The sequence below is a fragment of the Rhinolophus ferrumequinum genome, chromosome 27 (genome assembly GCF_004115265.2).
Source record: "Rhinolophus ferrumequinum isolate MPI-CBG mRhiFer1 chromosome 27, mRhiFer1_v1.p, whole genome shotgun sequence".
Lineage (NCBI taxonomy): Eukaryota > Metazoa > Chordata > Mammalia > Chiroptera > Rhinolophidae > Rhinolophus > Rhinolophus ferrumequinum.
Genome location: NC_046310.1, coordinates 18457712 through 18471032, shown reverse-complemented (window position 1 = coordinate 18471032; position 13321 = coordinate 18457712). Strand labels below are relative to the sequence as shown.

At 46.5% G+C, this 13321-nt stretch overlaps 1 protein-coding gene across 1 annotated transcript in view; it reads left to right on the top strand.

Moving 5' to 3' along the window:
* WDR64 (WD repeat domain 64) overlaps positions 1-13321 on the top strand; it is a 90473-nt gene that overhangs the window by 41496 nt on the left and 35656 nt on the right. The window contains exons 11-13 of the mRNA XM_033099668.1: positions 6835-6961; positions 9689-9837; positions 12134-12257. Coding sequence (XP_032955559.1) covers positions 6835-6961; positions 9689-9837; positions 12134-12257 — 400 coding nt within the window. The remainder of the gene's footprint in view (positions 1-6834; positions 6962-9688; positions 9838-12133; positions 12258-13321) is intronic.

Sequence of the window (13321 nt, the reverse complement as noted above, 5' to 3'; positions counted from 1 at the left end):
GCCAGATGCCGTCAACCTTTAAGGTAGTGGGGGTAACCAGAATAACCACATAAGGACCTTTCCACCTTTCCTCCAGTGTCCGGGACCTGTGTCTCCTTACCCATACCCAATCCCCTGGAACGATGCCATGTTCCGGGTTCGGTGCATCCTTAATTTCATACAGGGAACTCACTAGGGGCCATATCTCATGTTGGACCCCTTGCAGGGCCTTTAAACTGGCCAGATAACTTGGGGCCACATTGGGGTCATGATCTGGTAGAGTACGAACAATAATGGGGGGGGTGCCCCATACAGAATTTCGAAAGATGTCAAACCATGTACATATGGTGAGTTCCGGACCCGGAAGATGGCATAGGGTAAGAGGGTCACCCAGTCCCCGCCAGTCTCGATGGCTAGTTTGGACAAGGTCTCCTTTAGAGTCCGATTCATTCTCTCTACCTGCCCTGAGCTCTGGGGATTATATTCACAATGTAACTTCCAATTGGTCCCTATCGCTCGGGCTAGTCCCTGTAGGACGTTACTGATGAAAGCTGGGCCGTTATCGGAGCCTAAAACCTCGGGGACCCCATATCTGGGAATAATTTCTTCTAGTAACGCCTTAGCAACCACTTGGGCAGTCTCCCGTTTCGTGGGGAAGGCTTCCACCCAGCCCGAAAATGTGTCAACCATTACTAGCAAGTACTTATACCCACACCTCCCAGGCTTTACCTCAGTAAAGTCCACTTCCCAACTCCGTCCCGGCGCTCTTCCCCGTACCCTCGTACCTGTATGTTGGGGTCCTTTCCTACTGGGTCTCATAGCCTGGCACCCAATGCACTGATCTACAATCTCTTGAATCTGAGCCGCTTGTCGGGGAAACCGGAGGCGGGCGGACTCGAGAATCGTCAGCAACTTCTTTTTTCCTAAGTGGGTGGCTTGATGCAGGTTGGAGAGAAGAAACAGCCCTAGCTGTGCCGGCAGTATCAATCTTCCTTCTGCATCCCGATGCCACCCCTGCTGATCAGACTCCGGGCAGTGGTGGTTCTGGATCCATCGCAGGTCTTCCAGAGTGTAGTCAGGTCGCGGGGGCAGGCGCGGGAGCTCAGGTGTGGGCAGGGTGAGTGCTAAAGCTGATGAAGCTACTGCCGCTGTCTTGGCGGCTTCATCCGCTCGCCGGTTTCCTTCAGCTTCCGGGGTCTGGGCAGACTGGTGCCCGGGGACGTGGACAACTGCGACTGCCCGGGGCATTTGCACGGCCCTCAGCAGTCTTCGTACCTCAGGGAGATTGCGCAGAGCCTTTCCTTCCGCTGTAACAAAGCCTCTTTCCCGGTAGATAGCGCCATGCACATGGACAGTGCCAAAGGCGTAGCGGCTATCGGTGTAGACAGTCACTCGTCTCCCTTCGGCCCGTTCCAGCGCCTCCGCCAGTGCGATCAGTTCGGCCTTCTGGGCCGAGGTCCCCGGGGAAAGTGAGGCACTCCAAATGATGTTCCTGCCTTGGTCTACCACCGCCGCGCCCGCCCTCCCACACCATCTATAATGAAGCTGCTTCCATCAGTGTACCATACCAACTCACTGTTGGGTAGTGCGGCGTCCTGGAGGTCGGGGCGCACCTGGGTGACTTCTGCCATGATCTCTTGGCAATCATGCAGGGGAGCTCCCAGATCCGGGGTCGGCAGCAGGGTGGCTGGATTCAGAGCGGTGGGTTCAGCGAAGATGATCCGGGGTGCATCTAGCAAGAGTCCTTGGTAATGGGTTAGGCGGGCATTGGTCATCCATCTACCAGGGGGATATTTCAGGACCCCCTCGAGCGCGTGGGGGGTCACCACCTTCAGATGTTGCCCGAAAGTGAGTTTATCTGCATCCTTCACCATTAGGGCTACTGCCGCAATGATCTTTAAGCACGGGGCCATCCTGCTGCACCTGGATCTAGCTTCTTGGATAAATAGGCAACCGGACGTTTCCAGGGCCCAGACGCTGCATTAGCACCCCTTTTGCTATTCCCCTCCTCTCATCAACAAAGAGAGTGAAGGGCTTCAGGGGGTCTGGCAATGCCAGAGCCGGGGCTCTTAGGAGAGCGACCTTGAGTTCATCATAGGCCTTCTGTTGGTCTGACCCCCAGGCCCAAGGGACCTTATCCTTGGTTGCCTCATACAGAGGTTTTGCTATTTCAGCATACCCCAGAATCCACAGCCGGCAGTAGCCTGTCGTCCCTAAAAACTCACGGACCTCTCATGTTGAGGTCGGGACTGGAAATCTAAGAATAGTCTCTTTTATGGCCTCTGTCAGCCATCTGGTTCCTTCTTTCAGCTTATTCCCCAGGTAGGTGACTGCCTGCATATTTGAGCCTTCTTTGCACTGGCCCGATAGCCCAACTGCCCCAGCTCCTGGAGGAGGTCTCCAGTGGCCTGTCGGCTTTCGGCTTCAGAGGGGGCCGCCAGAAGCAAGTCATCTACGTACTGCAGGAGCGTAACTGAATTATGGCTCTGGCAAAACGAGTCCAAATCCTGATTTAGGACTTCATTAAACAGAGTTGGAGAGTTTTTGAAGCCTTGCGGTAGTCTAGTCCAGGTCAGCTGCCGGGGGGTTCCCGTATTGCCATCATGCCATTCGAAGGCAAAAATGTGTTGGCTGCTGGGTGCCAGGGCTATGCTAAAAAAATGCATCCTTTAGGTCTAAGGTAGTATACCAGACATGTGAAGGGGGCAAGTGACTTAGCAAGGTATAAGGGTTGGGGACCGTGGGGTGGATGTCTTTGACCCTCTTATTCACTTCCCTCAGGTCCTGGACTGGCCTATAATCTTTTCCCCCCGGTTTCTTAATGGGGAGAAGTGGGGTGTTCCAGGCAGAATGGCAAGGTTTCAGTGTTCCAGCTTCCAGTAGACGGTTAATGTGCGGGGCAATCCCTTTCCGCGCCTTGGCGGACATGGGGTACTGGCGGATCCGGATAGGCTGGGCCGAGGCTTTAAGTTCGACCACTACTGGTGCTCGGCGGGCCGCCCGGCCCACACCCGCTATTTCCACCCACGCCTGAGGTTACGTTTTAAGCCAATAATCTATATCACAGGGCCATTCTGTAGAGGGAAGGTTGTAGGGGTTGTCTTGCAGGGCAAACAGGCGATGTTCATCCGCAAGAGACAGGGTCAAAATATGGAGGGGCTGTCCCTGGCCATCCAATACCTTGATGCCATCCGGCTCAAAATGGATCTGGGCCCTAATCTTAGTCAGGAGATCGCGCCCCAATAAGGGGGCAGGGCATTCAGGGATAACCAGGAAGGAGTGGGTCACTTGGTGGCTGCCTAAGTCCACTTGGCGCCTACTGGTCCACCGATAAGCCTTGGACCCAGTTGCTCCTTGCACCAAACTGGTTTTCTGAGATAAGGGCCCCGTAGGTTTGTTCAAAACTGAGTACTGGGTCCTGTGTCCACCATGAATCCTACTGGCTTCCCCTCCACATACGCAGTTACCCAAGACTCGGGGAGGGGATCCGAGTCCCGTCCCCCCTAGTCACTGTCCATTCCCGCCAGCAGAACCCGTGCGTCTTGCCCAGTTTGGCCCTGGTGCTTGGGGCACTCCCTCTTCCAATGTCCATATTCTTTGCAGTTTGTACACTGTCCCCTATCCAGTCAGGGCCGCGGTCTCCACGGTCAGGCTGGTCCGGCCGGACTCGGTCCCACCCTGACTGTGCTTTGCACGCCTGCCAACAAGATCTTGGCCATCTCCCTCTGCTGCCTCCTGTTCTCCCTACTCTGATGTTCTCTGTCTTCCTTCCTGATTCGTTCCTGTAATTTCTGATTTTCTTTCCTAATTCTATCCTCCCTTTCTTCGGGAGTCTCTCGAGTGTTGAAGACTCTCTCCGCTACTTTCATCAAATCCCGAATGGACATCTCTCCCAGTCCCTCCTGTTTATACAATTTCTTCCTAATATCTGGGGCAGCCTGGTTTATAAAGGACATAATTACAGCCGACTGGTTCTCCTCTGCCAGGGGGTCCAACGGGGTGTACTGTCTATAAGCATCATAGAGGCGTTCTAAAAACACGGCCGGGCTTTCAATTTCCCCTTGCATTATAGCTTTTACCTTGGCCAAATTGGTGGGGCGGAGTGCCGCCGCTCGGAGACCTGCCATAAGAGTCTGGCGGTAGACTCGGAGACGCTCCCTACCTTCTGCGTTCCCAAAGTCCCAATCCGGTCTATTCAGGGGAAAGCACTCGTCGATCAGGTTCGGCAAGGTCGTTGGCAAGGTTGTCGCCGGGGCCATTCTTTCTGGCCTCGGTGAGGATCCGCTCGTGCTCCTCGGTGGTGAATAAGGTCTCAAGAAGCTGCTGGCAATCATCCCAAGTGGGACTGTGTGTGTGCATGACAGACTCGAACAGGTCAGTTAGGCCTTTCGGGTCCTCAGAAAAAGGAGGGTTTTGAGCCTTCCAGTTGTATAGATCACTGCTTGAAAAGGGCCAGTACTGGTATGCTCGCTCCCCACCTGGACCAGTCCCTCCTAGTGCTCGCACGGGGAGAATCGGCGCCCCAGCGGAGGTGGAGGAGGACGGTTCCTCCTCTGGGGTTTCTTCCCGGCATCTACGAGGCCTCAATCCCCTCGCCGGCCCTTGAGCTGGGGCAGGGGGTCCCGGGGGAGGGGGAGCCGTCGGGGAGGCGGTTGAGTGAGGAAGCTCGGGAGGGGCGGCAGCCTCAGTCTGGAGCAGCGCCACCGGCGCGGAAGGAGGGGGGTCTCTTCCAGATCTAGGTCTATCAGGGAGGGATATGTGTCTGACCCCTCCTGCAGGATGGGTCCCTGGGTCGGCTTCTCCGGGGGTTTCGGGCCGGCCGTGGGCACCGCCGTCTTGGCGGGAGAGTCCCGAAACGGTCAGGACCTTAAGGGGGAGGAGGATCTTCCGGCTTTTCAGGGATAAAGGGTTTAAGCCAGTAGGGAGGACTCTCTACTAAGGCTTGCCACATCAAAATATAGGGATATTGGTCCGGATGGCGCCGATTAATAATATCTCAGACCTTCTTAATAATGTCTAGGGAAAGAGTCCCCTGGGGAGGCCAGCCCACATTAAAAGTAGGCCATTCTACAGAGCAGAAGGTATCAAACTTACCTTTCTTCACTTCCACGCCGTGATTACGAGCCTTGACGTGGATTTCAGGAAAGTGGTTCAGGAGCAGGGTCTTAGGTGTTACCTGAGCCTGTCCCATAATGGTCACAAAGAGAAACCAAGAAAGGACAAAAGACACAGTGCCAGCAAATACACAACTTCGCATGGGACTCTTCAACACCCACCGGCCGTTTCACATCCACATCCTGTAGCCGTTTCAAACACACCACATCCACAGGCGCCGTTTCAATCACACCAGTCTCACCACGCTCAGGATGCTTACCCAGGGCCCGTCCAAATGGCGTCCACTGCGGACTTCGCTGGGCCACCTTCTCGTCGGGGACGTCTCCCACGACTTCCAGTAATGGAGCCTCCAGGGTCGTAACCCGCACCTTCCTTCCCATGAGAATTCTCAATTGGGACCAGGCAGAGACCTGTTTCAGTCTCTCCAGATGAGGACCTGTTTCAGTCCTCCCCTATCGGAGGTGGCCAAACCTCCTTCCACGGTTCCCTATGTAAACCTTGGTATCGGGAGTTGTCTGTTTCCCTGAGGGGGGGGTGTTAAGGTCCGGAATCGTCCCCCCTCAGACAGACAGAGGACACACACGATAATGCAAGTCACACAGAGAGGTTTATTTCCAGCCAGCTGGGGTCCGAGTCTCTGCCTGATGCAGTGGGTTTTAACAAGGACCCCAAACACTTAAAGCCAAGGGTTTATATAGCATTTTCAAGGCACTCAGTAATTTTCCATAGCTTCAGAGAGTACAAGATAAACTACAGGACTTACATAGCTTCAAAGAGTATAAGATTTACTACAGGACAAGGAGACCAGGAGTATAAGATAAGCTACAGAACTTGCATAGCTTCAAGGAGTATAAGATAAGCTACAGGACTTCTAGTCTCCGTGCTGCAACTACCCACATCTTGGAATTTACAATTATGTTGTTTCAGGCTAGGGGCTGTTAACCCTGACCTTAAGTTAACAGTTCTCATGCTAACGGTCTCTTACAGGGGCATCCCGGAGGAGCCCTCAAATGTTAAGGTCCGGAATTGTCCCCCCTCAGACAGACAGAGGACACACACGATAATGCAAGTCACAAAGCGAGGTTTATTTCCAGCCAGCTGGGGTCCGAGTCTCTGCCTGATGCAGTGGGTTTTAACAAGGACCCCAAACACTTAAAGCCAAGGGTTTATATAGCATTTTCAAGGCACTCAGTAATTTTCCATAGCTTCAGAGAGTACAAGATAAGCTACAGGACTTGCATAGCTTCAAGGAATATAAGATAAACTACAGGATTTACATAGCTTCAAAGAGTATAAGATTAACTACAGGACAAGGAGTATAAGATAAGCTACAGGACTTCTGGTCTCCGTGCTGCAACTGCCCACATCCCGGAATTTACAATTAGGTTGTTTCAAGCTAAGGGCTGTTAACCCTGACCTTAAGATAGCAGTTCTCATGCTAACGGTCTCTTACATTAAAAGATAATAAACACTATGTTTTCCCTTCCCTTCTGTAATGATAGAAACTCCAGTTGTTTTAAGCAAACTTTTAATCACTGCTGCTATTTTCCTCTGATATTAATGAACAATAATTGAACTACGAACCAAATTAGAGTTTAACAAATATGAGCTCATCATATAAATCATACTTTGCTGCAAGTTTTTAAGAGCATATCACAGACTGGAAATGCATCACGTAAATAGCTTTGAGTGGAGAAAGTAAAGTGTAAAAGTGGTGAGCTGTATGCTTTATTCCCCCAGGTTTTCAGGGTGTGGGATATACAGACTCTTTCTCTACTACAAATCTTCCATGACAGCCATGGAAGACCAGGAGACATGCAGATTTATTCCATGATATATGATTCCAATCACAGCATGCTTATCACAGGTAAGTGTACTTATCACAGGTAAATGTACTCAATTAATGGCAAAAACTCATCTCTTGACGTTTCACCTTTTTTTAACTAGCCCTTGAGTACAAACTTGGAGAAAAACAAAAAACTAGAAGGGGAATTTTTAAACCTTGATTCATCACAGTACATTTTAATTCAATTCCACTCCTCCTTGTATTTCCACGGCTGGTGGGTTAAATGTGCAGCTGGACTTCTCTGAAAATGCCATGTCAGTGCTCTAAGTTCTTGAATCTAGGAAGATGTGGTGTGGGTTAAGCAGAAAAGTGGGATGTAACCTGTTGCTTATACAGGGCAAATTCAGGTCTGTTTTCACTCTTGGGTGCAGAAATACGGTCTATTTTGGAGTGGCTGCACTTGTTTTCTTGAGAGAGGCAATTTGGCCCCAGGCATTCTGATACTGAGACAATAGTTACTCAGTAAGAAGGGTGCTTCTAGACAAAGAACAGAGGAGACAGAGGATAGCACTGAATGACAGATCCCCAGTGCTGAGGCCAATGAATTCGTGGCCTCCCTTTCTTGTTGCCTCTTACTTAGAAACACATGCTTACTAAAGAGACAAAGGACCCTGGTACGCATTTAGGTTGAACACTGTTTATATGCATACCCTCAGGCTTTAGAAGAAAGAAGGACCATATTAATAATACTCTTCCTTCTGGAACACCAACCCAGAATGCATTTCCTAAGCATTTTTCCAGTGACTACCTGATCTGACTTCCTCTGGGATCAATTAGGGCAGGGAAGTGGTTGATGCTATCTTTGCATCATTACAATTATTTTGAACATACAATTATTTTGAACTTTTCAGTTTCTTCTGGATTAGGAGTGAATTAGCACTTCATGTTTGATACATAATTTTACATCTTGTTAAACAGATAATTCTAGTTAAACTTAATTCTAGTTGTAAGCGTCCCTAAAAACAACATTCTAACGACTGCAAGCAAATTTTCTCTCTCAGTGCCCCAACTTGCATGTTTTATTACTGGGCTCCTCATTTCCATCCCATTTATCATCACAGTAACTAAAAGGACTCAAGCATCAAGATAAAAAAAAGGCGGAGACAGAAAATCAAGATTTCTTCCTAATTTTATGTAATTGTGATAGTATTTTGCTGACAAAAATATAGAGCTCTGCATATTGCTTCATCACTAAAATTGCATATATTGACTACAGCTGTCAACTTGACATCAGAATTACATGAAGCTTCCCTCTCAGATTTTAATTCATGCTTTGATTCAAATGAAGCAGCCATAGTGATCTTCTTAACTCCAATGACAGCAGCTCTACATTCTGAAAATACTACGTAGAATATGCTGTGTCACTGTCACTGGTGTTGTTACTGTTATTGCTCTTATTAAGACAGCGACCATTTGTATAGTGTTTTTACAAAGTGCTTTCATATACTTCATTTTATTTGATCTCCACCATCACTACACGAGGTAAGAATTATTATTTATCCTATTTTATAAAAGACAAAACTGAATATCAAACAGTTCAACTGACTAGTAGAAGCACTCAAGGTTGAAAGGTAGAGCTGGGATTCGGTCCCACAGCTTCTGATTCTGAATCCGCATTCTTTCTCGGTATTGCATTATTTCCACAGCTGTAATATAAGGTGCCAAAAATGTAGAGGATTGCCATCTCTTCATAAGCATATTTAGATTTGTTGTTGTCAGTTCTGAATAAAGTTAGTCACAGTCAATATAACGTCAAAGGGTCTACCAAGAAGCTTCACATGTTATTTGATTAGCTGGTTATGATATTCCTCATATTTCCATTTTGAGGCATTTGAACTGAAAAATATTCTCAAGAGAAGCATCGCAGGCCTTCTCTACACTTGAACAGATTTTATTTTAAAATTTAAATACCTTAGGAAAGTGTTTAGTAACTCCTGCTGAAACTTTTCCTAAAGCTGAGATTTCTTTGGAGAAACTAGAGAAACTCGATGCAAAGGAAAAAATATCCACATCAAAAATCGGGAAGAGGTTTCATTTTTGTTTGAGCTACAGGATGCACTGGAATTCTTATTTATATTTCCAGACATTACAATTAACCAAGATTTTGAGACTTTAATCATACTCACAGATTGCTGTATTACTATAAAGCCAAACCATAGAAGAATGCAGGTAAGGATTACCTACCCTCCATCTGTTTTACTATGGTGATTTGGAAATTAATCTTATTTAATATTAATGTTGCAAGAACTGGCTTGTAATCATTCTCATTGGTTACATTTAATAAGACCATGTTTACAATGTGATTTAGCATGCTTTGGTTGAAAAGGGCTTTCTAACAATAAATTGCAATCACTAAATGGCAGCTTATGTTCAGGAGAAAGCTGTCTCCATTATTACTCTTCACCAGATGGAGAGGTGTGCAGTAGGCACACTAAAAAGGAAAAAAGTAGACTATAAAAAAACAGGAAAATGGGGTCACTGCAAAGAGGTTAGCAACGAAATCCGAATGGCCTGCACTTGAAAATTAGTGAAGCCCAAAATGAATGCTTTTCTCTGGCAGAACCACATTTGCTTTATCAAAATTGTATTAGAGTAAATGAATGTATTTTCACATCATTAGACTTCCCAGGCATTGATATTACTAATCTCACTGGTTGGCTGTTTCTAAACACAGTTGGTTGGATAAAATTCTTTATGATTCAAAACTTCTACCATTGGGTATTTATGAGATTGTTATTTCTGTTCCAGGATCTAATGTTATCGACATGTATCCTTTGACTCGGATCATACAAGACACAAAACAGGTTCCTCACACTCATGAACGAGAAATCAATGTCATGCTTTACAACAAATACTTTCACCAAGTACTTACTATCTGCTCTGAGTCCATAATTAAGGTAAGTACCTATTGACTCTTCAGAAAGAAAAAGGCAAAGCGGATAGAATTTTCTCTTCTGACCGGTAAGTCTTTGAGTCTGATGAGATCCTATTTTTAAGCTTTCATGAACACATGGAAACAAGTATTTGAAGCCAGCTCTGACTGCTTGGTATTAAGTCACATGCTCATTAAGTAAATAAAGCTAGTTGTTACTATTAAAATAGGAATTTTTAAGAAAATATGTCAAGGGAAGAGAACTAGTACATGTATTTTTTTTTGTTTTTTAACTGAGCTATGGAAAGAAGGTATGTTAAGAAGGGAAAGAAATTGATAGATGTTTCCTACAACCCCTAGAGGTGTGGGATATGTGCCAAGTGCCTTCCCCCATGACCTTATTTAATCCTCACAATCGTTCTCTGTGGACAGCGTTCCATTCTAAAGGTGAACAAACTAGGGCTCAGAAAGATCAAGCAACTTGCCCCAGCTCACACAACTAGCAAGCGTCAGAACTGGGATTTGAACCCAGGTTTGTCTGATGTGAATCCCCATGTCCTTCCCTCTGCATTCCTCTGGCCCTGCCATGACTGTTCCCCAGAGGCCAGGGTACTTGACCGTCCTAAGGGCATGTGTAACTACGACCACTGCAGTCATGTAGCAGTGATGGCTAAAGGTGTTTGCTTCTGGTGTTCGTCCTTTTATTTCACGCATGCCCTCCAAAAGGGGACAGGGAGCAGTAGAGAGCACTCCTCTCCAAACCCTCAAATCCCCTCTCAATCGTTGATCTCTGCATATCTGCTGGAGATTTTCTCAGGCCAAATCTCCTAAGTGCAGTTATCACCATTTTTGGTAATGCCTACAGAGTAAGTAGAGGGAACTTAAAACAAACCTGTCCTGCTTTCATGCAATACGACCCCTTAAGGGGAAAACGTCTTCCCCGTAGTGCAAGGTGGGAGGAAGATACCTAGGTGAGTTTCCATACCTGATTGGTTGGAGAGGGACCACACATCAGGCCAGGATATGAGTGACCTCTGAAACCTATCTGAAACCAGTGACACACATTCCTCTTTCTCCCGTAAGGACTCTGTCTATACCCAGGGGCGCACAGAGGTTAAGAGCACGGCCTCTGGGGCCAGACTGGCTCTATTCAGACAGGCTCCACCACTTCCCAGCGGGTGGCTTTCTGTTATCTAGCGTACTATTTCATCAGCTCCTCCTGCTCCGTCTTTCACCCCCCCGCTGCCACAGCATTTTTCAGTTCCCAGAGGAACAGGCACCTTCCCACATCTGGCCCTTTGCTTATGCTGCCCCTGTCTCCAAATAACTTGAGTGGAACCAAAGTCATCCTGAGTTGCCACTTCACTTTTATTACTCACTGGCAGTAAATGTACATATGTAAATGTACATATGAACTTGGCAGCTCCATGAAGAGGGAGAGATTCAGACTCTGAGAGGCTGCATGACTAAAGTCCTTACTGTGTTTCTACAGCGAGATAATGATGAGCTTTGCCATGCTCTGGATTTTCTCGTCACACTCAGCCTAATTACACAGACAGGCTTCTCTGAAGTCTCAGCCTCCGCTCCTCCCATCTCCCCCCAATCTTCCTCTCACTCTCTCTGTCTCAGGAGCTGGGCCCGTTTCCCTAATCAGAATACTCCTTGGAAAAGTTAGTGAGCTCCTTCCTCAGGGTTCTCTCAGATTCCATGCTGTTAACCACAGATCCAGTCCAGTGACCCCGAGCTAATTCGGATGAGTGTCAACAGAGAAAAAAAAAAACGCAGTTTGATTTTTTGCTGAACTCATCGCTGTTATATTTCTATCTTGCTTCATGCTTACAGTAGCAATTAACAACTTCCTCCACAGCCAGGCGTTTCCTGGCATAGAGTCACTGCCTGTCTCAGCCACCTATCTATGCAACAAACATGCTCCAGGATAGCACAGTAACTATTAGGTATCAGTGCATCTCCTAGAACTTTCTTTGATCAAATCAACATTCATAGCAGCATGTTGGGAAAGGTGTTTGATGTGCATAGTACCAATTTTGAGGCTGTCTTGAATATTGTAAATTTTTTATGAATTAAAAAAGATAGAGACTATCATATTACAGAAACAAACAAAACCCAGTAAATATTCTTTACAAGAAACACTCTTAAAACTCAAGGACACAGAATAATTAGAAAATAAACAAACAAACTAAGGGGAAATAGTTACCAATATTAGATAAGTAAATTTAAGATAATAAACGTTATTAGAGATCATCAGAGTTACTACACAATGAGGGCATATGCATATTTGATTTTTTTGTTCTTACCTATAGGTGTGGGAACTTGAGACTGGCCTCCAAATATACCAGATTTTAGACCCTCATGGCTTCAATGTGGAACTGACTTCAGCAGCTATTGATGAAAGTGGATTTCTTTTTGCTACAGGAGCATATAACGGTCAGACTAATATCCAGAATATGGCCTCCCTGCTTTAGTGTTCTGAGAACTTGTTCTAGGAACTCGTTAGTTGTTTGGGTTACAGGGACAAAATGGGTCAGGCTGGGATATGTAACCATGCCAGTGAGACTGCAGTGCCTGACTGAAGAGTGATAAACTCTTCTCTAATTAATCACTGTCATTAATGTCCTGACAGTGATGTTCAAAGCAATCAGTTTCTTACATTATATTCGGTTGGTGCACACGTTTCTGCAGTTATTTTAACCTTTTGAACCACAATTACTTTTGCACCAACCTAATACTTACACAGTTACTTTACAGTGTGCATAAGTTTCGCATATACAATCTCATTCCATCTTTGGTGGGACTGATCTGTGTTGCACTGACTCATTGTATCTTTCTACTTTGGGTACTATCAGCTAAGAGATAGACATTGGATTTTCACTGCTTGCTGATGATATTTTTATTGACAGTACATTTGGGGAGCCAGACAAAATATCCAGCCAACTTGGTCGTGTAACACCTAGAATTCTCCATTGGACTTGTTTATACGTGTGAGCTCCTTGTGGGCATGTGCCATGTGCACCCAAGAAGATATCAGGCTCAGGTTGTGCCATGTTGTTCGATGCTCGCCATGCTTTGGAGCATTGCATGGAACTCCCTAGAACTCGGGAGCTCAGCCTGCCTCCTCTCTCACCTCATCTTGTTCTGAACTCCCAGGGAAGAACTGCTTTACTATAGTGCAACATGCATGCACTACGCAGAGCACATTTATTCTAGGGACATATTTACTAAATAAACTCTGGCTTGTAAGCCAATTGATGGATTGAGTGAATATCCTGATGCAAAAGTGTGATTTTTGAAAGTGTGAGCAGGTAATACACCTGAAATGAAATCGTAACTGCTGAGTTGATGGTGTGTGAATAAATGCAGCTGCTCCTCACATGGGACAGTTGTTAAGAAAGCAATCCCACTGCTCTAGAAGCACATCCTGCAAATGTGAAAATTAGTCATAATAGAAATTCTGAGCAATGTACACAACCATTATCAGACATAAGCATGAA